At 44.7% G+C, this 27,044-nt stretch overlaps 1 protein-coding gene across 7 annotated transcripts in view; it reads right to left on the reverse strand.

Moving 5' to 3' along the window:
- The window catches only part of LOC117640868 (piezo-type mechanosensitive ion channel component), a 44,592-nt gene that overhangs the window by 2,609 nt on the left and 14,939 nt on the right, over nt 1-27,044 (reverse strand). The window contains exons 3-48 of one of the 7 annotated variants that reach the window (XM_034377812.1): nt 19,268-19,360; nt 19,056-19,175; nt 18,698-18,949; nt 18,375-18,621; nt 18,117-18,276; nt 17,517-17,633; nt 16,566-16,601; nt 15,675-15,840; nt 15,489-15,595; nt 15,130-15,402; nt 14,907-15,036; nt 14,588-14,787; nt 14,345-14,493; nt 14,115-14,258; nt 13,843-13,988; nt 13,622-13,764; nt 13,363-13,539; nt 13,151-13,280; nt 12,876-13,066; nt 12,463-12,664; nt 12,278-12,373; nt 12,011-12,176; nt 11,740-11,925; nt 11,473-11,660; nt 11,250-11,400; nt 11,007-11,170; nt 7,293-7,426; nt 6,323-6,574; nt 5,312-5,432; nt 5,063-5,226; nt 4,886-4,974; nt 4,098-4,184; nt 3,774-3,860; nt 3,033-3,294; nt 2,774-2,949; nt 2,578-2,686; nt 2,368-2,500; nt 2,042-2,291; nt 1,801-1,948; nt 1,516-1,730; nt 1,278-1,436; nt 1,077-1,203; nt 744-991; nt 471-652; nt 247-395; nt 10-157 (exon numbers count right to left, since the gene is read on the reverse strand). In XM_034377812.1, coding sequence (XP_034233703.1) covers nt 10-157; nt 247-395; nt 471-652; nt 744-991; nt 1,077-1,203; nt 1,278-1,436; nt 1,516-1,730; nt 1,801-1,948; nt 2,042-2,291; nt 2,368-2,500; nt 2,578-2,686; nt 2,774-2,949; nt 3,033-3,294; nt 3,774-3,860; nt 4,098-4,184; nt 4,886-4,974; nt 5,063-5,226; nt 5,312-5,432; nt 6,323-6,574; nt 7,293-7,426; nt 11,007-11,170; nt 11,250-11,400; nt 11,473-11,660; nt 11,740-11,925; nt 12,011-12,176; nt 12,278-12,373; nt 12,463-12,664; nt 12,876-13,066; nt 13,151-13,280; nt 13,363-13,539; nt 13,622-13,764; nt 13,843-13,988; nt 14,115-14,258; nt 14,345-14,493; nt 14,588-14,787; nt 14,907-15,036; nt 15,130-15,402; nt 15,489-15,595; nt 15,675-15,840; nt 16,566-16,601; nt 17,517-17,633; nt 18,117-18,276; nt 18,375-18,621; nt 18,698-18,949; nt 19,056-19,175; nt 19,268-19,360 — 7,374 coding nt within the window. Of the gene's footprint in view, nt 1-9; nt 158-246; nt 396-470; nt 653-743; nt 992-1,076; nt 1,204-1,277; nt 1,437-1,515; nt 1,731-1,800; nt 1,949-2,041; nt 2,292-2,367; nt 2,501-2,577; nt 2,687-2,773; nt 2,950-3,032; nt 3,295-3,773; nt 3,861-4,097; nt 4,185-4,885; nt 4,975-5,062; nt 5,227-5,311; nt 5,433-6,322; nt 6,575-7,292; nt 7,427-11,006; nt 11,171-11,249; nt 11,401-11,472; nt 11,661-11,739; nt 11,926-12,010; nt 12,177-12,277; nt 12,374-12,462; nt 12,665-12,875; nt 13,067-13,150; nt 13,281-13,362; nt 13,540-13,621; nt 13,765-13,842; nt 13,989-14,114; nt 14,259-14,344; nt 14,494-14,587; nt 14,788-14,897; nt 15,037-15,129; nt 15,403-15,488; nt 15,596-15,674; nt 15,841-16,565; nt 16,602-17,516; nt 17,634-18,116; nt 18,277-18,374; nt 18,622-18,697; nt 18,950-19,055; nt 19,176-19,267; nt 19,361-27,044 lie in introns of all 7 variants that reach the window. The other 6 variants (XM_034377811.1, XM_034377814.1, XM_034377818.1 and 3 more) reach the window with 6 other exon arrangements.

Genomic DNA, 27,044 nt, shown 5'->3' on the forward strand with positions numbered 1-27,044 from the left:
CTTCTTCACCTTTTCCAGGTAGTAACTGTTGAACAGCGTTGGCACCATTGCTATTTACTTTAATTAACTTAGGCAAGAGATTAGGAATTACAATTGGTATGCTCTCTGATGCGTTACCAACAGAAGAAGAAGAAACACTCAGAGCTGCTTCCAGAACCTTGATAAAGAAAAAGAGAAACAACATAATTATTAGAAGTTTTGGACAATCATTAAGCCCATAGAATATTTATGACCAGTCCACATTACCTTCTGTAAATCTAATCGAACAGGATTTCTCTTTCCATCCAAAATTGCAGGTAGATGTATAGTGTGCGTCCCTTCTGAATAGCCCTTATCCTCAGGACTACTCTGACGACGCTCAACTCGCCAATCAATTGTAACATTGAAAGGCATAGCTAAGTGAAATTAAGTGATATTAATGCGTGATAAGATGAAACGTGCTAAGGACATTAACATCCATAAACACTTACTTGAGGCAACTTCTTCTGTTAACTTCATCAAGTCAGGAGGAGTTATGGTCCACAAACTTCCAGAGTGTATGTTAAATAGAATCATTGCCACAGCCTGATTATCATAGTTTGATAGGAAATTTTGAGCTGTTTGATGCTGACGGTAAACAGTGTTCAGACCAAGCCATTGATTTTCATTGTACCTGATGAATAGAAAGAGAATAAAAAGGAAAATAGTAGTTGATTTAATTATTTTCAAATCAGGGAGAATTAAAAGAGGTTTAAAAATCATACTCTTTGATCTGATTTCCTTCAGCAGCTATGTCATAGATTGGTTCAAAATGACCAAGCCTCATTCGCAACGTCATTTTCAAGGGCAAGTTGGGGCTTCCTACAGTGTTGCCCAAAGCAAACAGCACCAGTGGGAACCAAATAATGGCTATAATGAAGAACAGGCCAAGACCACCGACTAGATACTTTACAATAACATTTTTCCGAACTCCTCGTGGTTGAGGATACTCTGTCTGAGCTCTTCTTTCACACTAAATTAAAAGAAAAGTTGCAATGTATTTATGAAACTAAAAACATAAACCCTATGACATAAGTTTACCTAACAGCTAAATGTACCTTGAGTTGGAAAAGTTGAGAAAATATATCTTCCATCTTCAGCCACTCCATAAGAGACATTGAAGTATCAGTCCACATCCAATCCATGAGTGCACGCAGTTCAAATACAAATGGAATCATCATAAATCTGAAATAGTAAGCCTTATCAAGATGACTGATGTTCCCAAACTTAATCATTGAAATGGGAGAAACTCTACTCACAGCTTGAAAAGATACATGTTCAGGTAATTGTATGCTTTGCACAAAAAGTTGCCCAAGATGCGAGTTGGATATCCTGACCTGATTTGATACGCTGACAATAGAAGGTAAAAGCACTTCACGACATACCACATTTGAGGCGGCAAGGTGTCATTAAACTGTCTGCAATTTATAATTTATTTTTAGCCATTATGAAATCAGGGTGCAGGACCAAAAAAGGAAACAGAAGCAAGTAGTTTACCTTTCTGTTACTCCAGGCAAAATAAAGAACATCCATATATGGATTCCAACAACAAGACCACACTGGAATATTATTTTTCCTAAAATATATTTGCGCAAATATAGGGTGCGGTCTATGATGATCAACGCAAACTGCAGTATTAACATAACTAAGAATGGAACAGGCACTTTGTTCTCTTCAAAGTATTCAGAAACACTTCCACCACCTGCTGCAGACTGTAAAGGAAAAGTGTTAAAATCAAATCAAAACATTCCCAATACATTTGAAATATATGCATATACCTACCCCAAAAGCAGAGAAGCCAAAAATGACGACCATAAAGTTGAAAAAATCACACATGAACATGTAGGCATATACATCTGCATTCACTCTAGATCCTGGGTCTAAAAGCAATTTGAAGAAAGTTCTCATTGAAGTCAAGTAGCGTTTCCACCTGTAATCCAGAAGTAAAAACAAAGAAAGGTGAAGATTCTCATATGGTTAGTTCTTTGAGACATTGATACGAAACAAAACAATATAAGCTTACGTTAACTTTAAAATGGATGGGAAACGATCCATTGCATTTTCTCTGAATGTCTTCACAACAAGAATTTGTTTGCTCTGGATTGAGTCAACTGGGCTCATCACCAAAGCTGCACCATCAACTAAAACTTCCTGGTTGGTGTCACTTGATGAAGCAATTTGTCGGTCGCCATCTTCTAGCCACGATGGGCGGATCATATTAATTCGACGTCCATCAGATAAGGTGAAAGTTTTAAGAGATCCACGGTGAGTTACTAGAACAAAGACAGGGATTCATGATCACATTTAAAGACATAATTGAGACCCTCACTCCTCTGAAGCTACACATACACTGCATTCCTGGTTCACAGATAGATACACGTCGAGCTCCAGGATCACTATGGGCAGTGCGTATGGAGTCTGCACTTTCACTGACAACTCTGTCATCCTTCTTCATGTCTCTGTCATCCTTCTTAGACTTTTTCTGAAAAAAAAAAAAAAAAAATTATAAATGACACAAGTTTAAATTAAAAACGGTATGGGATACTCCTAGAATCTGACCTCATCGCTACTGCTTTCCTGCATGATCTCAAAGTGGTCATTTTCCTGAGGATAGTTAGAATCATCTTCATACAATGACTTCCAAAGGCCCAAAGACTTTAACATAAATCTGAAAACAAGATGAGGAATTAATTGAGATTATTCCAAATCATGCACATGGAATGATCAAGAGAGTAAAGTCCTCTTAGGAACATACCGATGGAAAAACAGTACAAGTAATAATGAAAGATCAAAGGCGGCATAATTGGGTTTCTTCTCTATTCCAATGATCCTGGGAGGCCAGAAAGGGTTTTTTGTCGTAGACGGGACATTATCTTCATGGTTCCAAGGCAGAAGGTCAAATTGGAACATACACTTTATCACTACCATGACCTGGAAGAAAACAGAAGTTTGAGTGATGGTAATGAAACACGTGAGAAAAGGAACAAGGTGTGAAAATGTTTGAGTAACCTTACCTCAGTGTAAGCAATGATGACTACCCAGAAAGTTGTTGATGGGCGTGGTACAGTTAAAGTGCCCCATAAGAAAACCATAAGGGGCAAGGGAATGGACAAGATAGTGGCTGACTTCATTTGATGCAAAAATATCATAAAGAAACAGGCAAGGTCTGAATGTGAAACAATTGTGTACCACAAGGAAAGGAATAGCTGGACAATAGGTGGTTGCTCTGCTGTACTTAATCCAGCTTGATGACTGCTACTTGCAGGAGAAACATTGCTGAAAAATAGAAAATAGAAATCAAAATATGGTGATAAGAAATGAATATATCAAAATGTAAACAAAAAAATTAGAACATGAAAACAGTGCATGTTAAGAATACGGCAATATGCTTTTAAAAAAAAAAAAAAAAAAAAAAAAAAAACGTTTAAAAGCCTGAAATCTCCAACTGTGAGTTCAGAGTAAACTGGGCAATAAGGTAACACAGGCATGCAGGTTTCCATTTATCCATGCATTTGCATGAGCTTAGGCATACCTTTGCTAGACAAGGCACCTGAAAGTAATGCTAAAGCCATGACTACAAACACAGTGTAATGCCATTAACTGTTAGAGCAATATATTGTACAGGACATGCACTTTAGAAAATCTCAATACAAGTTAATGCAACCCAAAGAAAAAACATATTAAGATTCGGAAAGTATGAGACAAACAATGTAAAAATAATTAGGAAAGAAAGAAAAATTAAAACAAAATCATACCTCTCCACATGTTTGTCTAGTCCCACTTCAAGACTTGGGGAAAGAACACGAATAGTGGGAAGAGGAAGTACAGCTTTCGTCAGCTGCCTGCATGGGCATTCAAATTTATTTTTGATATCAATACCAAGAAGATAAGAAAGCCATGTGACTTAAAAACTACCTAAAATTCACTAATTGCAGCACACATGCACTGTGTCAAGGCAGTTCTAAGCTAGCTTTCATGAAAACTTGATGAAACCACACTCAAAACACAAAACACCTAAACAAAGGTACCACTATACCTCTAAAGGCATTTATTTTGTGATTCTTATAACTACTTCTTACCTGGGGTGAATTCGATTTACATCACAGTTGCTACTTGTCTGTCCAACACCTGCTCGTTGAGTTAAGTTAGTGGAAAGCATTTCCTCTCTAACAGCGAGCAAACGCACATGCAATCATACACCACATGAATTAGTTGTACATCACATTGAGGGATTTTTAATGATAAACTGACACTCCAAAAGTGGAGTGATGTTTGCTTTTTTACCATACATTCTTTTAATACATTTTTTAATATATTTGTTGGTGGAAACATGCAAAGTCAAGGGGAAGTCAATCCAAAAAAGGAATGGCCAAACCTATTTCACAAAACCCAAAATTATTTCTGTCCTCTGGAATTCGCCAAGTTTCTTAAGTACAGGGGAACTCATTTACAGTGTGTGGGAAATTGTGATAGTAACTTGCCTCGATTGTTGCACAATGAAATATCTGTCCAACCTTCGGAGTAATGTAACCAGGCTTAGTAGTGCGGTGGCATCACTCTTTAGCTCTGGCTAAGGAGACTTTATAACACAGCAAAAAGATGGAGATAGCATCACAATTTCCAACAGCATTGTAAGTGCACTTCACTGTACTACTAACACCATAAAAGGCCACAAAACAAGACACCAAATTGAAAAGCAGTAGTTTGTAAAACCTCATATTTTGTAGAGAATTAATTGAGAGAAAATTGAAAGAGCATGCCAAGAAGTAAATACACATAATCCTTTAAATCCAGAGAAGTACAAAATCATCTGGATGTTTTACCCACATTAAGTGTAATAACTTTGCATTCCATAGAAATCACATACCTTGAGCGATGAACTTGAAGGGCTTGCGGGGATGGCTGCCACATTTTAGCGAGTCCGACACGTTTACCCTCTCCAAAGTCAGGTTCCTCCTGCACAGCAAAAAAGCAATAAATTAGATTTATTCGAATGGGTGAAAAGAGACTGGATGTTAAAATTTTATTGTAGTGCAAAGTTTACCTTTAGGAGTTTCTTTTCCACAGCAAGAACCCTGGAAACGTATCTATAATCTCGAGAAAATGTATTTAGCCACCGAGTCAAGGAAACCATCACAGAGTTCAGAGATACAACCAAGAAGTGAAGGAGCTGGCTTATTTTGTTCATCCAAGACTCCTGCTTTACTTCTGCAAGCGGAAAGAAAAATGGATAACAACATCAACAAGAGCACACATCAACAACAATATCACAAGAAGATCTCTCTTCACTCACCAACATCATCCGCTTCTAACTCTTCCCCATCCTCTGAGCTAGAGCCATGTTCTGACGATACTAGAGGTTTTTTGTCTCCATGATCATCTCTGTCATCCTGGTCGGTAGGAGGGACTGCATCCTGAAATCCAGATGATAAATAATCACTAGTGAAACATTGTTAACAGTAAATGAATATGGAAATCAAATTCAACAACAATACAAGAAAAGTGAAGTGAAATACAATATGGAAAGATTTATACTACAACTTATACTTCGACCTCTGTTATGGATTTTGTGAGATAGACGTGACATATTAGGGAATATTTAAACATTACAGGAGCATCCACCACACAACCACGGACAGAAACGCCACAAAACATGACAATACCAAAGTGCAAAACACACCCAGAGAACATAAACACAAATTTGTCTTTCAAATATATACAAGAAAAACAAAAGTGCTTCTTTTTGTTTTCATGTAGTTGTTTTTGAGGAATGGTTGAAATAAATGAAGGATGCAAAATTCTTGAATAAAAGGACCCCATACATTGAAAACTGCACAAATAATTATTTATACAAAGGTCTCATACCAAAGACAAATTGCTGGCACATGACTATCTTGAGAATTTATAAACAATATTTATGTGGTTTAAACACACATGCCCAAGAGTAAGCATTCAAAGTGCGCAAAATGCAGGACACAAATTCAGTTGATCCAAGACTGTACTAGCAAATGAATTGTCTTCAGCTTCCCTTAATCATGCACATACTCAATTGCCACAAGCAACAAGTCAACAGGGAAACCCAATTTACCCTAAATCTGACAAGAAAAGCTACCCAACAGGTCAGATGTGAAAAATTATATTCAAAACTTAAAGTTTGAGAAAAGTTTGGTACAGTGAGATCTGTGTACACAATGTAGTTCCAGCGATGGACTTACCTGGATATCTGATAAATTTAAGAAGAAAACTTGCTTTTCCAACATTACGATCTATGACTTGAAGTGTGTTTCAAAAGCAAATGGCATACCGGACTGAGATGTGCTGATGAAGTGGAGGTGGCAGTTGTAGGCATAGTGTCCAGGCCAGCTAGGCCCGCGCTTTTCTGACTGCTCCTGCGGCTGCTTCTGCGACTGCTCCTCCGCGTTCCTCGGCTGCCACAGCTTAGTTCAGAATCTGCTGTAGTGAATGATGCTCGCTTCTGCAGTGTGCCAGATGCTGACGATGCATGAGCTTTGTCCACAGCTTGTTTGATGTCAGTCTTCAATGCCTCACTGAAAAGCTGAAACGCGGCCAAGAAAACCGTCTTTGGCTAAGAACCTGCTTTGAAATGATGGGCTTCATAACAATGCAGCACTGACAAGCAGATTGCCAGACATTTGTGCATGGTCTAACGGTCACACATGGCAAAGTGACGTATCAAGACTTAAATGGGTGGTTAGATTCGAGACATGAAAAGCCTTCCAAACGTAAACACCAGAAAATAAGACAAAGCGGGTAACAAGCATGGCAGGCCTTCAGTCCAGAAACCGTGACAGTTCATAAATTGTGCCAGACTTCAGAACGTAAGGCTAATGATGATCCCTTTGAGATTTGTTTGTACATCCAAGGCTTCCAGACAAGCAACCCTGATATGAAATGAGACGCAATGCAGTTGTTGAAACCCCATGCAACCGGGGCAAGAATGACACACATTTCTCATGCAACCTGTTTTACTGTGCCACAGTAGGAAGTAAAAGCCATACATCAGCTTCCTTGACCCAAGAAATAAAATGATCCTAACTGTGATGAAGACCAAAAAAAATAATAATAAAGGCAAATATGGAAGCATGAAAAACTTGACACCCACTTAATGGCCAGAAAACATTAACATCAATTTCCTCCACAATAAGAATGATTTGACAACCAAAATATTACAATGCAGGACAGTAATGACAGGACGTGAGTTACAGGACTCGTGGTTCACAAGCTTACATGTTCATGTTATGGTGATCGCTTACCTTGCTGATTGTCAATTGACCCGCCAGTTGGTCTTCCTCTTCATCTCGTGTCTTGCGTCCAACGTCAGTGGGATCAATAAGTAGGTCGGCTTCAGGCATATCCTCAAACATGTAGTAGTCTCCCGATAAGACAGCTAAGGAAAAGAAACAAAGGTGAGAAACGTGTTGAAAATAAAACACATTCACCAGGTGTCACGGTGAAAGTGCTTTATGTAAGGAGCCACATCACTCTCAATTAGAGAAACTCATAAAACTGGTCTCAGATGAACAGAGAGATAACGAGATATCCCAACAAGGGAGTGTTATGGCTTATTAAGAATAATAACGAAAATATTAGGAAGATTGTTAGCAGAAATGTGCTAATATGAAGAGCAATGAACAAAGCGTTAATAGAAACACTGCTAAAAATGAAAACAATTACAAAATATTAAATGCAAAATCATATTCAAAGCAACAAACTAGTAAATCACACAACATGAATCAGTCTTACAATAAAATTAAACATGCTCTTATATTTTTACTTCGTTCTAGTAAATTGTGCTAAATTGATATGAACAGCATACACATGTGCAACTGTTATCATTTAACAATCATGCAGCACTACAGGACACACATGAAATTATTAAATAATGGAAAGGGTGGATTTTAAAATGTTATGAATGTCAGGTACAACAATAACAGTGAACACTAAACACATAATTTTAGGTTTATTAGGAACTATATTATATGCATCTCTTTCTATATTGAAACCTAAGATATGAAATGGCAAAATTGGTGTAGTTGTGCAAGTGCAAGACATTTAAATTAATATCATCTTGCTGTGGAATCGGTATCAGGTCTAAATAGAAAAGTGCTGAGTTTCATCAACTATCATACAAAACACGCTTAGTAAACTTTACCAGAAGCTAACTGCCACTTTGTTAGCAACACTCAGGAAGGTATGGGACAGGCTGCATCTGGCGACAGCTAGCTTGCACCACACTAAAGGAGAAGCACAAGCCACCATCACAAAAGAGAGAAAAAATGAACACAGTTCCTAGAATAGGAATCAAGCTTCTAAATGATGACACCACGAGGAGATTTGAGTCGATGATAGACTTGCAATGAACAAAATTACCAGCTTCGATTGGTGTCAGAGAAGCGGCGCAGCGAACACAGCCAGCAGCATCTCCACACTCTGACATCATGTCAAACTTTAGTTTTTATTTTTTTAAATCCACAATTTACTCTGCCAAAATACAAATGGTAAACAAATTGCTGTCAACATTTAAAGGTTGAAGCCGGTATTTCTACAGCTGTCATAGAGACGAAAAGGAATTAAAGAATAAAAGGCATATAAAATAACAATAAAAGGCTAAATAAAATGCACATGGAGAGTACAAAGCACAAGGCGCTCTTAACTGACTGAACATAGAGAGCATCGAATTTTTTTACAGAGCAAATAAACAAGCTAAACAATTACTGTATTTGTGAAAAAAATACACAAAATGAATAAGATGGAACTGCAAAGCTGTAGTTGATACCTCACACAGCTAAAATTGGTCCACAGTCATTCAGAGTGAATCGATCAAATCCAAAAGTAAAACTAAATAGGGAATGACCAGTCACAACACCCAGCAAAACACCCAAAAATATGTAATGATTGTGTGAAATTATGTTATAACTGTGTGAGCTCTGTTTGCTGAACATGCTCTACCAGATGGCAGTCATGGAAGCAGCACTATTAAAAATATTAAGAAAGGGGAGTCTGCTATAAAAGGTATGTTTGATACTAGCGATCAAGAACGGGCTACTTGCGGTGAGTGTAAGATCGCCTCACAACTGTTGCAGTATCCCACGTCTTGTTTGCCCTTGACACACAGCTCGAGGAAACTGGCAAAAACCAGCAATGAAAATTTAAACCTTGGTGACGAGTAGCAAATTGAACATAAAACAAGAAAAAGAAGAGAAAAAAAAAAAAGACACAGAAAATATGAAAGCTTTGTACAAAACAGTATACACATGATGACTCAAATATCATTTCCAAGCAGGCAAGTCAATGCAACCAGTCAAAGGCCAGCACCAACACGTTGTACATTTTTTTACAATGCAGGGTAAAGAAGGAAAGATAAGAAAAGCTAGTAAAAATAATAATAAATAAATAAATAATATAGGAGGATAACAAAGGAATCCATTTTTCAGAGAACTTTCTGAAGAATGCACTTAGAACATTCACTGTTGAAAAAATTACATTATGTACAAGGAACGCCAACAGCATGAGAGGAAACCCTGATTTCGGGCCCAGCAACAAATACACTTCAATTTCGATAGACAAACATTAATCAACGACCAAAGCAATCTAACAAGCCACATAGAAAGGGTGGCCGATTTTCAATTTTAGAACCACGACAAATTGCCAGGGCCTCCTCTCATGACGGTGGTCAGGGCCCGTACATGTGTGGTGCGAGTGCGTGGAGGACCTCGAGATGGAGGCCCTGGGCGAGGACAGGCTGGGCCTCCAGGCGGACGCGCCGCTGCCGCCGCCCCCGCCGCCCCCACTGCCCCCGAGGCTGGAGAGCCGCCTGGAGCGCGGCACCACGGACCCGTAGGGGGGCGGCGAGAACACGGGGAACGAGTCGTCGAGCGAGGGGATCCTGGGCAGCAGCTCGGACGTCGGCGGGCTGCCGAAGGACACCCTCTGCGGCTCCAGGTAGCCGTCGGCCGTCATGATGGCGGAGCACGGCGTGGGCGCCTGCGCGCGCAGCAGCGACCCGGTGCGCGGCGTCAGCGGCGGCAGGTCCTCGTCGTCTTCCTCCTCGTCGTCGTCCACGGGGGTGTGGAACCCTGCGGGAGACCCGGTGGTCGACGAGCGCGGCGAAGGACCTGCTGCGGCTGAGTCTGGGGCCAGGACGGTCAGGACCCGAGGCGACCAGGGAGGGTGCGAGAGAGAGAGCGCACCATTCACGCCATTCGCGCATTGAGGAGGGGGAGAGGAGGGAAGGGGGAAAGTTGTTTCAATGAATTGAGTTACAGTTACGTCGCAGGATGGAGTGAGAGTCCGGCAAGTGCAATCTCACATTGCACTTGGTGCGAAAACCATGGGATCATAGTTCCCGCAAATACCTAGGCACCGCGACAAAAGGACCACCCGTAGTGGTTCGACAATGGAGAGAGACACCACACACTGCCACACAATGAATTGGAAATCCCGAAGCTAACGAAAAAGAGATGAGAAAAAGTTGGTGTGAGGTATAGGATACCAAAAGAGTGTATTGATGGGGATGAGAGTGCACTAGGCAAAATGACATCTAATGAAAATGAGCCGCAGCAATTCCTCCAAGTGTAATACAACAAATCCAATAAAAACAACATCAAAATGTATAAGGATAGTAAGAGTGAGCATAAGTGGAAAACCTTTAACCTTCCGACACAATTTAAAAAAATTATAACAAAAAAAAAAAAAAGTTAGTAATTGTATCAAATTAGTGATAAAAACACAAAACCAAACACAAAAAATGAAAAAAACAAAAGAACCATGTAAAATGGGAAAATGCAAACAACAGAAACACAAACTCGACCCAGAAGTAAGCATACTGGGTTTGGTAGATAAACCTTGGTTTGCAGGTTTGAACTTCCATAACTCCCATAAACAACAAATCAAACAACCACACAATAATTGCTCACATTTTGGGTAATAATACATGTTACTAAAAGTAGAAGTGAGTATTTACTTACCAGTGAAATGGCTGCTTGGTTCATGGTATGAAGGCCCTGGAACTTTCATTTGAGATGCTTTGATGCGCTCCATTTTGAACTTTATGTTTTCTAATATTTGGTTTTCACGTTCCATTTGTTCCATAATCTGCTTTTGCCTTAATTCTTCGATGAGCTCAGCCCCCCTGAGGAGAACAACAACAAATAATGTAGTGAGATTACTAAACTAAGTACTGGATCAGTTGATTTTAAATAATATCAAACCTTGATGCCAAGATAGTCATAGCTTTGGTTTCATCAACAATGTGGAAGAAGTAATAGGAATTGAACAGACGACGCTGAAGTAGCAAAAATCCAAAACAGACACCATCCCAAGCAAGGCCATAGCTCTCCAAGTTAACGGTACAGCCATTATCTGTAGACAATCAAGAAATTTTCTTTAACTTGTAGGTTTTAAGTACAACCAAATACTTTCAACCTGACTTACATGATTCTTGACGTTGACCAACAAATGTTGGAAGGATGGAATGGAATTTCCTTATGCAAGCAATGCCCAGAAGTTGAACAAACCAGCAGGCATTTAACTGGACCTGCTCCATGAAGATACACCCAATTACTTGGAGCAGAGTTTTAAGAAAGATAACTGACACATTGTAACCCAACAGAGCATTCCACCTGCAACAGGAAAAGCAATGTAACGAGATGATATTGAAGATGCTTTTGACATTGAAGCCGAAATAGAAAGTTATCATACCATTTATGAATGACCCGAATATCTCTCAAATATAAGTCACTGCCCATCCATAAAAACACAAATGCTCCAATGAGATATCCAAGCGAGAAAAGGTTAACCCTGTTTGTGCCAGCCAGAAACATGATGGCAAGAGTGAGCCACATCATACTCAGCAGAACACCTCGTTTAACAACATCTAACCACGATCTGGATTGACAGGAGACAAGAAATCAAAATCAAACATTCAAAACACAAATAATACCTCAACAATTAACAGATATTAACGACCAACCTTATGGAGGATATATAGTCTGGTACCGGATTAACAAATTCTTTATTATCATATTCATGAATAATGCTGGCATTGCTTCCCCCAGGGAAGCTACCATCTGGATACTTCCTTTCAATCCTAAATGCCAGTCCTTGACATGACACAAACATAAGTAGAATGAAATCACCTAAAGTACAGAAAAAAGACAAAACATAATGGAATTAAGATAAATGGATTTCTTCCTCTTCTACACAAATAAAAAGTAACAACTACTTTAAATTTACTTACAAGCTATTTTGCCAATTTCAGGTTTGCTGATAGGGTCTGGCAAAAACATCCATTCTTGAAGACCCTTCAACATGTTGTTCATATCCCAGGGATAGTCTGAACAAAACAGAATCAAATAAGTATCTATTAAATTAAATAAAGACTTAAGTACAAAAAAAAAAAAAAAACATTTTACAGCAACTTACCAACACACAAAGAAGGGGGGACATCAACCACCATTATGTACTGAATAATTATACACACTATTATGAAGGCTGTGTATGCAGTCCAAAGTCGAGCAACATGCTCACGTTTCATAGCAAATATAGCTAAGAGCCAGATGGCATGAAGCATGGCGTAAAAGTCCACCCTTGTCCCAATGAGAGCAACCATTGCTACCATACATATCTGGTGAGGACGAATTTGTTTAAGATAAGACATATCAGAGACAGTCATACATGAATCACATAAAATCACAGTGATATGTACCATACAATCACATGATAAAAGCACATCACACACTAAATAATCACACACACTATTGAGAGTTATATTCTGTATTGTCTTTTGGCGTGCAATTATATTTTTTTATCATCATCGTGAAAAAAGATCAGCTTACCTCAATCCCAAAACGATAGAAGCCATAATTGAGAATATATTTCACACAACTTAAAATATTTTTATCAGCATCTGCTCGAGTTATTCGTGGAAACATGTACTGAGGTTTACTTATAGAACGGCCTCTTAAAGATCTCTTGTATGACTGATGTATGTTCACAACAGTAACAAAAGAAGCAACCAAAATGACACCTGGAAGCGAAATTTCAATATATTACTAAACAAAATTGCTGGGTATCTCTTGGATTTGGCAAACATTTCAAATGTGATTCTCACCAATGTAACCCTTGACAACATCAGACAAACCAACTTCAGCAGTGGCTTTCCGGAATCCCAACCACACTGCATTGTTAAGAGTCACATTGTATTCTAAAACTTGATCCAATGTTGTATTTAATTTGTGTCGCTGAAATAAAGGACTCAGTTTTAAATCAGTAATGATAAGAGGAAAATGTTATTTGGGGTACAATAACAATACCAAGACTTACAGTACACGTATAATCCCAATTTTCTTTTTCAATGTACTCAATTTGATAAATCATGGTTCCTAACATTAGGAGAGCAACCCACACAGAACATATGTTGCAGGCTATGTCCTGAGCTCTGCTACTTAAAGCCAAGGAGATCACTATTAGAAGAACCATGAGGAAGTGGAGGGCACAAGGCTATAAAGTAAATCAGATAAACAAAATCAAAACAAGATTTTAAGGTGGAAGGGAGACAGCAAGGAAACTCAACAATACTCACCACAGCGATACACAAAAGCATTACAGTCAAGAGCATGAGTTTTGATATGTGCAGTTCTAAAAACAACCATCCAAGTTCATTAAGCTGTTTCAACAAATGAATTCCCTGCTGGAGACTTCTTTTTCCTCGTAAAGAAGAGATATCTGAAAAATTCAAAAAATATTATGAACATGTCATTTAATTGAGAGAAATTGAAACGTCTAAGGAAGAAAGTCACTGACGATGAAGGACATTATATTTCCCCCTGCGTTGTGAAGGGGCAGTTGATGCTCCATCAGTTTCACTGCGTGGTGCACCACCAGGTTCGGAAGAAGTGTCTGATTTGTGTGAAGTTCTGCCTCGTGACTGTTGGGAGAAGCTCACTCCTCTTTTTCATTAATGAGGGCGAGTGGAGGAGAGTTCATAAAGTTAGAAATAAAATCATGTGCATAAGACTAAGATAAGATAAGACTAGATAAGACTAAGTTTCTAATTTTCATGGGCAAAATCATACCTGCTCTTGATATCAGATATAGCAAGAAAATCTTTATGGAAGTAGTTCATTTGGATTGCAGTTATAATGACAAAAAATGTGGGAGTAATTAATCGAACAAACAAGTCTTTGGTGTGGAACTTTTGAAGTCCAATATCTGCTTGCCTGAACAGAAAAAAAATATGAAATCAGCAAAGCCATTATACATGTCATTCAAGGTAACAAATAATTATTCTTGCTGCACAACTTACAATTTAACAGGTATACCCAGGTATGTGTGCCAATAAGTATCAAAATTGTCAAACTGGTAGGTGTAAATGAGCACCAATATTATCATTGAAAACACAATAACAGTTAACCAGAAACCATACAACATTCGTCTCCATGCCATGTACGACAGCTAAAGCAAAAATTTAAAATTAATTAAATTAAAAAAAAACCTTTGCTAAATTTCAAAGTTAAAAAGATATGTTTGCCCAGAGAAGACACTGTACCTTGAATGTGAGAATAAACACCAAGAATAGCCCCATATAAACAATTCGGAAGCCTGTCATTTTGTCCCCAGTTATTCCGATCACAAAGAGCATGATAGCAACAATCCAGATCCAGAATTTCGTCAACAACTCTTTCACATATACACCAAGACGGCGCATGAATGGAGAAGTAGCTTCAGTAGGTGGTGGGGATTGCATTCCTGTAAAGAGAACCAAATCAAGAATCAATGAATACAAAATCCTTTCCACAAGCCTTTCCAGTTTTGTTCTATTGTAAACAAAATTGTTATGGCAGTCACACCACACATACCTGACATACCTGAAGTAGCAGTTGTTACTGTTATTTGAAGGGGTGCTGCCATGTCTGCTAAAGCAGATGTGTTTCTGGCTTGCCACCTTTCTTGCATATACTGGCGTAATGTTATCCAAAACATGACAGTATACAGACTCTAAATATTTTGGGGCAGTAAGAGTTAGCATCACCATGACAAGAATTTCAAAGAAAATGAGACATTTCAATACCAAAGCACTGGAGCCCATACCTTGATGAGGACAGGTTTACTTGGAGATACATTTAAAGGTCTCTCAAAACCTATTTGTTTCAGGTTGATGGTTGAGTTGACATTTTCGGGAAGCTCAGCCTCCGTCAAATCAAGCGAATACAGGTATTGGGCAAGCAGTAAAAACAAAGCATACGGCACAAGGAAAGGAGAACAATGCAGCATCCATCTTCTTTGATTTGGAACCATCCACAGCAGAGATGCCCACAAAAGAAGAGCAAAAGTCAGCCAGGAATGGTATGTAATACTCCAGGTCTGTAAGTAACAGAATTTAAAGAGGTTTTAAAAAATGATGTTTTCTGGGAAAAGGCAATTCTTTCAAATAAAGTACTATATATTACCATCATCATTATATTTGTGGCAATGTAAGATGATCTGATTATCAACTGGAAAACTGTTACCACTGAATCTAGAAGCTTATCAAGCCAATGGTCACCCATCTCATCACCTGTGCAGTCAAAAGAGTAATTTATCAATAATTCCACACCTTAAGGCCTCATTTAAGCTTATTTCTTCAGGAGTATTACTTTTTTCCAGTTGCAAAGCATCAGTAATCGGGAACAACTGGATCGACTCGGCACGTTCTCTTCCACTAGTTCCTTCAATTACAGATATCGCTCCAAGGTCAAGAGAACTACCTTGTCCCCTTCCTCGTGTGGTATGGTATTTGGTCGGAAGAGCTCCCTGAATCAACTAAATAGGAAAAACAGGGGTTGAAGAACAGAAACTTAAGGTACACAATACATAAAAGTAGACTTTGAAATATTATCAACATAAAATCTCATAAAAATGAGATACAATAGTGAAGACTTGCAACAACTAAGGTGCAAACATGCACTCAGCATAAACGTATCTACCTACTAACTATTAAAGTATTAAGAGCAAAAACTTGATGCAATCAATACACTGCTACTAAAAACTACAAAGAAAAAAAAAAGTCACTTTTGGTTTAAAAAACAAATTAAAAACGAGTGGGCCAACATCACTAAAAAAGTGCAGAAAATATTGGTATTCTTACAAATATTTCGTAGTCCTCCAAGTTGCGACGCAAAAATTGAAAAAGAGCGACAACATATAGTAGCAATTAAGATAGCGAACAGAGCGGGAAATTTAGGGTTTATTTGAAATGTCCTACAGAACACGTTGGGAATTATAAATATCCCTATGACAGGCAGTACACCTTATTGACAAGTCTTAACTTCAACACAAAACAAGTAGAGAGATAAAACTGATTTAAAAGCGAGATACAAAAAATAAAAAATAAAAATAATTGAAATTTAACCAGGAAGAGAACCACTTTAGCACTTAAATCCCTCTCTACTTATTATCATTGCGTTGGTTTCATCAATTCTGCCAGCACTTCAAGATATGCTTTACAATTAATTTTTAAGAAAGATAAGATAACCATATATACATACAGGCGTTTCCTCATGGCAATCGGGCTCACTTCGGGCCTAAACGAAGATGGAAAAGAACAAGACAGAAGCGTGTTAAATGCAAGCAGGAAAATTAGTGCAAAGGAAGAAAATTTCCATGCAATCAAAAATTACATTTCAAACATCCAATAAAAGAAAACATTAGAAAAACACAGCTACTGCAACAATGTTGTAAAGCAATAAAAAGGAACTTCAGATAAATACTGAAAAATTTCCGCCTACAGATATTTGACTAGCAGACTGGAGACGTTTCAGTCCCATAGGTAAAAGATGAGGCATCTACACTACCTGATTTTAATCTCTTTTAAATGCTTATCAGAAAGTCAAGAACAATTACTTAAAATTTTTGCTACGAAAGCAGCTAGGATATGCGCAATCACTTTTTCTATAAGCTGTGATCCACCTTTGCAGGATAAATGTGACACACAATATTTTGATATGGCAGATCCCAAAAGCAATACCATGAGGAACAAGAAATAAAAGAAATGGAGGAAAAAATCCTGGCTGAGGAGAATGACAAGCTGAAATACCAAATACTATATTAAAGTGACATCAATGACATTTCTCAAAAATGGGATGAAAAAAAAGTATCACCCATGCAGGCAAAAGAATGGCTGCAATTTCTAGAAATGTATAAATGATAGACATCAAGAAGCAGAGTGCTATACGAAACATGAAGATCAATATCTTTGACCAACTAACTCTACACTAAACCAATTAGGCATGTTCATTTATAAAAACAAGACTCTGTACTGAGAAAATAAGCTAAGAAATATTACGGGAGAATCCAATTCAAAGTATTACACCAAATGAAATATGACATCCTAAGAAAAATTTACTAAAATAGATTGAAAAAGAGAAATGATAACAAGATCAGAGATGTCTTTCTAAAATACAGAAGCTCTAAAACACAAATTGAAACCCACTACATACACGAACTTTTCTGGTGGCTGAACGCCACCTGCTTGTAGAGTTTCGAAACAGCTTTTGCTGTGAAAGACGCAGAGACAGCTGGCGGCTCATGCCACCAGCTTTTGCCGAATCTTTATCCTGGAAGAATTATTAACCACAACATAGAACCATCACCACAACCAACACAAATATTTTTGCTTGAGTGACTAGGTCAGTCTTTGACAAAGGAAAAGAAAATACATCAAAAACTACATACTACCACAAAAGTTTCATTAGAGTAGAAAAGAAAGAATTTTCATTAGTTAAGGGTTTGTGCCTTCCTACGATTTGTGTCTACTTTCCAATGAATGGCACATCAGTAGTTGTTACTATAAATCTTCAAAAATAGCACACAGAATCATGCAACAATGACTTCTATAGGATGAGTAAACAATTGTAAACCACAAATGCCACACGATTGCCAACCACAGCACCAGAAAATGGATAGAACCTTATGGAATACTGATGTTTCTGCAGCATATGCACCACATGAATCCATTGTAGAACTATTTCAGAGTGAATACCTCAAACTGATGGACAGAACGTGCCAAAAAAAATATTATTATTTCCTAGTTTGCTTACCACAGGTCTCCTGAGAAGGGCATACTCATATCCAAGAATGAAGTATAAAATAAGTACCGCCAAGGGGTTCACATAAATATTCCAATGTTGGTCTTGACTTATCAAAGTACGTGGATCATCTGTGCAGTTTGTTTTGTACACTGGTTTCAGAGAAAGATACCTGGCAACAAAAGATGAAAAAATTACGTACTTTACAGGACACCTCAAACTTCCTTCTTTACAAAAAGAACTACTGAAATTGCAAGTTGGCGACTATACCTTCCAATATCATCATCAATTTTAAACCATGCTTCGGGCCAAGGAACTTGCACTAAAAACAGTACCACCAAATGGATGGCTGCAAAGGCTTGCAAAATCTTGCAAACAATTGCAAATTTACTCCCTAGTTGCCGGTAACAAGACCAATATGTGGTAGCAACAAGGAAGGACAAATAGTACACCATATTGAGGACGGACGGGCACACCGCTCCGGTTACACACAGAGCACAGAGAACAACATACTTTCCTGGTGAAAAAAAGGAAATTATAAAAAAAAGACATGGGTAATAAAGAAAGATACAAGCAAAAAATGAGTGAATTACCAATGGCAGTGAGAAAATTAAACTTTGACTTCATGGCTGGATCTTGACTTTCTGTATTGCTGTCTGTTCTTGTTACGTCTACATGGCACTCTTCAGGATCTCTCTTTCTTGGTCTCACACACACAACATAAAGAGAGAGGGAGGTGGCAAGCAGCAAAGTCTCTGGCAGAACCCATCTCATGCAGTCGACAGCAGCAATGCTGTCTAAACGTACCAGCCCTGCTATTCTCAGAGCTGCTTCTAAGTCCTCACCTTCAATTTAAAAACAAAAATAACAACAAAATATTGGTTACTTTTATTCTATAGCCTGGTACAATCTTGTCTTTCTCAACATTCACAAAGAAACGTTGTTACTCACAATTTGGCAGGAAATATGCATAAGGGGGCATACTTAACAGAACTATTTGGAATATGAGCTTCCCCAAAGACACCAAGCTCCCCATAGCTATTATAGTCTTCAGGTAACGCCCGGCATGGCCTAGAACACAATCGTGTCAATGATACGAAAAATAAATGAAAGTGCAAAGAGCTTACTTTATTCACTTAAACCTGTCAAGGAAAGGCACTTACAGGCGTCTCTGGATGTGGGCAGTGGCACAAAAGGGAGGTAAAGCAGCAGAATGAGGTAGAGAAACGAAACTCCATCTTGCCGCAAGGCCACACCTGAAACAAACGAGAGCAAAAACTTTAATTCGCGATTCGAAACAATGTCACGCCTCCTCCTCCTCCCTGTGAGAAAATGAAACGCCAGGCAACCGAGCAAAGACGGCCACAAAAGAACCAGCGAAGGTTTTTTGGGGGGTGGATGGGGTTGAAGGGGCTATGAACGGCGGGGAAGGCCAGTCCATTAACCGCGGGGGGAGGGGGGAAGCAGCAGGACACGGGCAGGGCACGTCCGAACCACAACCATCTCCGTCACACCGGGAGGATAAAAAAGGGGGAAAAGGGAAAGGGAAAAAAAGGGGGGAGGGTAGCAGTTGTCAGTGACCACTGTCACTGATACCACGGTGCTGCTGACACTCCACGCTTGATCCAAGGTGCAGGAACCACAGCAAGTCGCCAAGTCGCAGCCCCGGGGGCGAGCGGGGCGAGCGCAATCAGACGGCAGACGGCATGCAGACGGCGTGGTGGGCGGTTGTGCCCTGCAGTGCTCCATCGAGGGCCAAGGGCGGCAACACCACGCGCCCCAAACGCAGTCCCCCTTCCCCCCTCCCCTTTGGCTGACATTTGAGTTCACTGGGGGAGCGGGTGAGTGACCGCCTGGATAGCCAGCGCGGAAGGGGTGGGAAAAATTTCAGGGCGAAAATATCTTAAAAAGTCTGCTACTCCGATAACAAACGACTTTTCTACAACCATCCCGATTTCCCAAACACGTGGAGCAGGTATCCACACGTGGGACTCTGGTACACTGCACACCTGTCGCACACTCGGCTTTGCGGAGCACAGGGCGGCACGGACTTTGGAGGTGACCGTCGAAACGTCCACCAGACGCGGCACCTCCAATCCTTTCTCCCTTCTTTCTCCGCCAGACGAAATATATAAAGGCGAGCGCGCCGACGGCGTGGGCGACGCCCTGGGCCCTGCCGCTGTGTCTATGTCTCTATGGCGGCCACCAGGAATAGACCGGATAGACGGATAGACAGCCGCGCCGCTAACGAGGATAGAGACGCCAGCGACACCGGCAAGTATCACACGCATCATCCGCCGACTGATGCACTCTTACAAATAAACAAACAAAACTCCAATGAAAGCCAGCAGGCGCGGATTGGGGGGGGGGGGGGGAAATCGAGGCGTCGCTTCGAAAAATTGTCGCACTTTTCCCCAGTAAGTAGTAGACAACTTCCGCTTCATCCCTCCCCCCTGAAACCGTCTCTGGATCCACCCTTGCAGCCCCGCGGGACGAGCGCCGTCCTCTCGACACCCCCACCCCCTCCCCGTGGCCGCGCCGTGTCATCAGACGACGATGACACCCAGTGGACACCCAGCGGACAGGCGGGCTGCCGGGCTGCCAGGGGACACCGGGGACCCCCGACGCGTCGCGGCGCCCCACTGCAAGAAGGCCGTCCCGTAATAAGGCGAGCGCGGCGGGCGGTCCGGGGCCGTCGCGTCATCGACGCCTTTCGGCCCCTCGGCCCCAAGTACAGGCAATCGAGAGACAACCGGCGGCAGCACACTGTCGGGCACTACTGCGCGGCGGCTGCCACAACTTCACGGAGTAAAAACAAAGATACGCATGGTTGCTCTCTGGTTCTGGTACGCTGCAACATTCCCGACTCAAAGTTGGCGGCCCGTTCTCGCTAAAGCGCGGAGTCGTCGTTTTGACTGGGCCTGTACATCCGATTATCCGGTCCGAGGCGCGGCGACTTCCGACGAGCCGCGGGGCGCAAAGAGGGGGAAGGGGAGGGGGCGGTGCAGATTGGCCGTGTATACACGCGGCGCATCCTTTGACACGGCGCCGCGCCTCTAGCGCCTCTAGCGCCTCTAGCCGCCGCCAGCCCCGCGGCAAAGGCCCGTTTACAAGGCGGCGGCGGTTATTAACCCAATAACAAGGTGTGGGGCATTCCATATGGGAGGGCAGGGGGGGGGGGACTCTCTTTCCACAGTGCCCTACTGCCACCCACTACACCGACTCGACCAGACGTGTGCAGCTCGCTGTCTAGCTCAGTGTGGATGTGACGCAAAGCGACGCAGAGTGTATCTGCGCATACACTGCAAACACAAGGCCCTTGCCGCTTGGCAGCAGCAGGGGCGAGTCTCAGCCCCGCTGGAGGGAGTCGAAACGGACTGCAGACGGCGGCGACACTTTCTCAGCAGCCATCCCGCAGGCAGGGCGGCCGCCAGGTCAGGCCAGCCATCCCTGAGAGGATCTGAAAAACCTTTCAGAGACGCGGGCGGGAAAACGAACGACCTGCGCAGCACGCGGCGAGGGTGGAGCCCTACGACAGGCTTACGACCGGCAGCGCGCGCGGTGGCCCTTCAGCGGCCCTCCGCCGCCAGCCCCGGGGCAGCCCTTCGGTCCCTTCGGCGGGGGAGACAATGACAAAACTAAATGGAGCGCGCACAATGGGCCCACCGCGTGGAAAATTTGACAAGCCACACCTCCTAGTCTTCCAGTGTGCCTTCCCTATCCCTAGCATCCCTAGCCCTACGTGCATCCAGCAACAGCTGCGACGCCGCGCCACCTGCTGCAGGGCGTGCTGCAGGCCCAAGCGTCGTCCCATCGCCCTGTCTCGCTCGCACACGAGTGCCGCGGCCCGCAGTGGGCGCGTGTGCGACAGAGAGCGCGCTGGGTTACGAAGGACACCCGCCCCCAATTATTCGAGGTCCTTTCCGTGGAAACCGGGGAGCAAGGAAACAGGACGCGCGTGCCGAGACGCCCCGGGCACCCCGTGTAGTGCGTGTGGTGCGTACGCGACCCTCGGCCCAGACCCACACACGCAGCCCGCCGGCCGCCAGAGTCGCGCCAGAAATGGACTCTCAAGTACCCGACGTGCAATGAAGGACAAAGTAGAGGATTGGAGGAACCCCAAAAGGAGGGTCAATGGTCCCACCCCCGATATTGCTTTGAGCGGCGGCGACGTGAACGAACGCAGCGCGGCCTGGCTTCGGTGGCGACGACGGCCTACTTGGCGGCGGCGCTTCGATGCCGCACCGATGGCTTCAATGCGTGCGGCGGCGGCGACGACGGCGTGGGTAGCGGCGGCGGCATGTTCGAGCTGCGGCGACGACGGCGGCGCTTCTCGGGCGGCGACGACGGCGACGGACGTTCATACTTCGGCGACGGCCCCTCGACGACGGCGGCGATGGCACTGCTTCGAGGCGACGGCGTTGCTTCGAGAGGCGGCGGCGACGGCGGTTCGGGCGACGGCTTCCCCCGTATCCGCTTAGCCCTTAGTGGATAGTGGATAGTGGACGTTTCAGGAGAGTCTGTTCCCGGTTATAAGGCGCTGGTTCAGTGCGACGTTGCCGCTCACCAATAACAATATCATCATTTTGAACTTATTGCGTTCTTTCCTGAAGCTGCTCCAGCTGCATTTCTTGCATAGTGAGTTAGAAATGGCTAAAACACGAGATGAGCACCATTTGTGGTGGGTGACAAGACGAGGAAGTAAATAAACAAAAGCAGGCTGGCAACGTCGCACCCTGAAATGTCCACTGTCCACTATCCACCATCGCCCAAGCGGATATAAGGTTCAACTTCGAGGCCACGGCGGCAGCGTCCAACGACGTTCAGGCGACGCTAGGAGCAAGGTTGACAGCGGCGGTGAGTGCGGACCCTCGGCAGGCAGAACGATACCGCGGCGCATATATACCGCGCGGTGCGGCGTGTTACCGCCACCGCGAGGGAATGGTGATTCGCGTTTTGAACGTTGCTGTTCACTCTAGGCGCAAGGTGCGAACAGGCCGACTACAGAGACGAGCGTTGCCTGTCGGTTGGCGCCGCGTTCGTTGAGACACGAAAAACGCTTGTCGAGCTGGAGGGCAAAATGTTGAGGCAGTTCATCGGGCTAGGGCACGGCGAGGCCGCCGACGGGACAGTTGCAGATTCGGCCGCCAGACTGCGCCACTGCCAGCGCCAGCGACGGCCCGCGATGGATTCCGAGCACTGCCATCGCACAGTGGGCCAGAAGGCCGCGGTGGAGGCGGCCAAATTTCTAGACGTGTTTTGAGCTCCAAAGTCGGTAAACAGGACTGGAAACGAGCGTGTGACCCTACCTAGTTAGGGAGAGCAATCCATTGGTCGACGCCTCGCGCATGCCTTGCTCGTTGCAGTGCCATTATCCACCTCAAGTCGGACGCAGTGGCCGCCCGTAACTTCCGGTCAGACGAACTTTGGCCTCCCACCATTATTACAGTTTCTTAGTATTGGCTTCGGACAACGCTTCTTTCATACAGTTGCTGATGCAGTGATGCTAGGACGATGTTTCACATCAAAACAACAAAAACAAAAGCAGCGCGCAGACAGGAGCAACGACGGGCGAAGAGGGCGGGGCGCCGCGGGACTGGGCCAGTGGTCTCTGATAGAGTGGGCCAGGGCGTTATCGCCTCCGACCCGCCCCACCTCACCCCGCCCCGCCCCGCCCCGCCCCGCGGCGGGACGCCTGCACTCCATTCGGTGTCTCATCGCCGCCCCCTCCGTGAAACGCCGAAAACGATAAAAGGACGCACACACTCACTCTCACCACACAAGCGAGATGCGTCGATGCGTCATGGGCCAGGTGCACCCTTTCCCCTTCCCCAGCCTCCCCCGCCGCGCCTTCAACAAAACGCCAGTAAACTAATCTTATCGGACCGCGACCACTACACCGGCCGGGCGGGCCAGGGCCCTGCAGGCCCGCGGTGCAATGCGAGGGACGTCCAGGAGCACTTCGCCGCGTCATGCCGCCATGCGCGCCGAACTGGAGGAGGGCAGCACGACGAGGCAGCTGTGGCCTACACTGCAAGTGCTCCTGCACTAGCAACGCACCAACTCGGCGCCACGGCCACATGTCCATTTCCTACTTCCACCCACCACCCTGTTGCGTCAGGAGCGCCAATCCGGGGAGGACTGGGGGTGTTTATCTCCGCCCCTGTCAAGCCGATACTCGCTTCGCCGAGCCAGCGATGTCCGCGCCGCAAACACCCCTTCCCAACCGCAGGCGCGGATCCAGGAGTCTTCCAAGGAGGGGGGGGGAAGGGGGGGCCAGGAACCCAGTGCAACGCGGTCGCTCCTGCCGCACGCATTCCACGGGCGGCTCGGTACCGCCTGGCGGCGAAGGCCCGGCACGGCCCGGCCCGGGGCGGCGAGGTCAGGCAGTTCAGACGGCGATACAGCGATACAGGCAGGGTCAGCACCGCGGCGACCCGCGCTCAACGTGAAGCAGACCAGGGGCGGAGCGCGGAGCCGCCACAGCTGTGGCGCATCGCTCGGGCCAGGCTCTGCCACCCGCAGCCGCGAAGCAGCCGGGCTGCTGCGGAGCGTCAGCGTGTCACGGGAAGAGAGAGCGTGCGTGCGGCCGAACGAGCGTGGGGCCGAAAGAGCATGGAGCCGAACGAGCGTGGGGCCGAAAGAGCATGGAGCCGAACGAGCGTGGGGCCGAAAGAGCATGGAGCCGAACGAGCGTGGAGCCGAACGAGCGTGGCCGGGGCGTGGCCACCGAGCGTGGCACCCTGCAGCGCGTTACCTGCGCGGCGCCGCGGCGGCCCTTCGCTTCCTCCCCATTTCGTTTCACGGCGCGGCACGGCGCGGCCAAGGCGCCAAATGGCCAAATGGGACAGAAGCAACGCGAGGCGGCAGCGCCAAGGTGCGTCGCACTGTTTGTTTCGAACCCATATAAGTAAGTGTGAGGGGCTTTCAGCGTGGCGCAGGGATGTCCGCCTGCACTGTGCGGCGGGAGTACAGAAAGAAGCAGTGAGGCCTTTAAAAACTGATGCTGGCAGAGAGATGCTGAGAAAACCTGGGATCGTTTTTAACGTGCTGATACAGCCCCTCCCAGATTCCCGGATTCCCACTAACGCGGGCGATGCAATAGGTAGAGTGCACCACTCCTCCCTGAATTGACACGTGCCCGCTATTTCCTTTTCCAGTGTCGCTTCGAGCTCCCGCCAATAAAAGATGATGGCGCGGTCGCTTTCGCCTCCCCAGTGCATCGGCGCTGCATCGGCACTGCACCGCGCGCACGGCGCCCTCGCCGTCTATGGCCAGAGCCCCGCCACCGGTCTTGCCTTTCCGACGTCGCAAACGCTTTCCCGGCAAAACCTCCATCCAGCCCGAGACGACAGAGAAACAGACGACGGCCAGAAATCCGGTCTAATCCAAAGCCGCGCTACAACAACGAAGCCGCTAGCTTTGGGCAATTTTCACGTGCGTCTTTTTGTTTAGGTTACCGAAGCCTGCACGATGAGTTGGTGTTCGTGTACAGGCGGGTACACGCGTGTACCACGCAAGACAGAAATTAAATAACACGCAGAATCAAGCCGCCGGTATCAGCCTTGTCGACAGGCGGGCCGATAATACGCCGCGTTGACAGCGGCAGCGGCCCCAAGCACACCACCAGGCAGGCAGGCAGGCAGGCAGGCAGGCAGGCAGCAAGGCAGGCAGCAAGGCAGGCAGCAAGGCAGGCAGCAAGGCAGCAGGGATCCTTAACTTACCTCATAAGGGCATCATAACGTTATGATAAGAGTTAAAGTTATTACCCTTAACTTCTAACATCTTTTCAAAAGGGTAGGTTATTTTTTTATGTCTTGAATTTGTGTGGATATACTTTTGCAAGTACTTTCATCAGTCCGTACCCTTAACCTTTAGCGAACATTGTCTCATGTTACGTTATGAAAGCAGTGTTAGTTAAATGTTAAGTTAAGTTAAGGATCCCTGCAAGGCAGGCAGCAAGGCAGGCAGGCAGGCAGGCAGGCAGGCAGGCAGCAAGGCAGGCAGGCATGCAGGCAGGCATGCAGGCAGGCAGGCAGCAAGGCAGGCAGCAAGGCAGGCAGCAAGGCAGGCAGCAAGGCAGGCAGCAAGGCAGGCAGGCAGGCAGGCAGGCAGCAAGCCAGGCAGCCAGGCAGGCAGGCAGCAAGGCAGGCAGCAAGGCAGGCAGCAAGGCAGGCAGCAAGGCAGGCAGGCAGGCAGGCAGGCAGGCAGCAAGCCAGGCAGGCAGGCAGGCAGGCAGCAAGGCAGGCAGGCAGGCAGGCAGGCAGGCAGCAAGCCAGGCAGGCAGGCAGGCAGCAAGGCAGGCAGGCAGGCAGGCAGGCAGGCAGGCAGCCAGGCCTGCTGACAGTGACACCCACAGTGCCAAGGCCAAACTCGCCAAAGACACCGCCAGTCTTCTCCTTTTATTGTTTTCCCTCGCGCTTCCCCTCGGTGGCATGGCGGCATCTCGCGGGCGATGAGTATCCATCCGCATCTGCACAGCCATCCAGCGTGTACAGTGCAGCATCAGACATGACGGACCCAAGAAGACGAGTCGGCGTGCGAACGGCGAGCCATAGCACGCGGATTAGTGCGAATGAGAATTCTTCCCAAGAGAGCCAGTCTATGTATCGGTGTGACTTCGTGACGTTTCAGGGGCACGCAAAAAAAAATGTGTCGCCAAGACAGCATGACATGTCATTTTCTGCAGAAAAGTCATTCCAAAAATCGTCGTAACTTTTTTTTTTTTTTTTTACAAAAATGCGTTTTTTAAGACGCATTGTAAGAACCAATCCACACGAAAAAGTGGCACTAGATAACAAACAGCATGGCTCAAAAATCTTATGCTGCTTATCCCGTTTAAAACCGATTTAAAATACCAAAACATATGATACCGTTTTTTTAACCATGTCTAGCCATGTCCGTCCACTCAATCAATAGCGATATTTCACCAGCGCTTTT

This window comes from Thrips palmi, unplaced genomic scaffold (genome assembly GCF_012932325.1).
Source record: "Thrips palmi isolate BJ-2018 unplaced genomic scaffold, TpBJ-2018v1 HiC_scaffold_15, whole genome shotgun sequence".
NCBI lineage: Eukaryota > Metazoa > Arthropoda > Insecta > Thysanoptera > Thripidae > Thrips > Thrips palmi.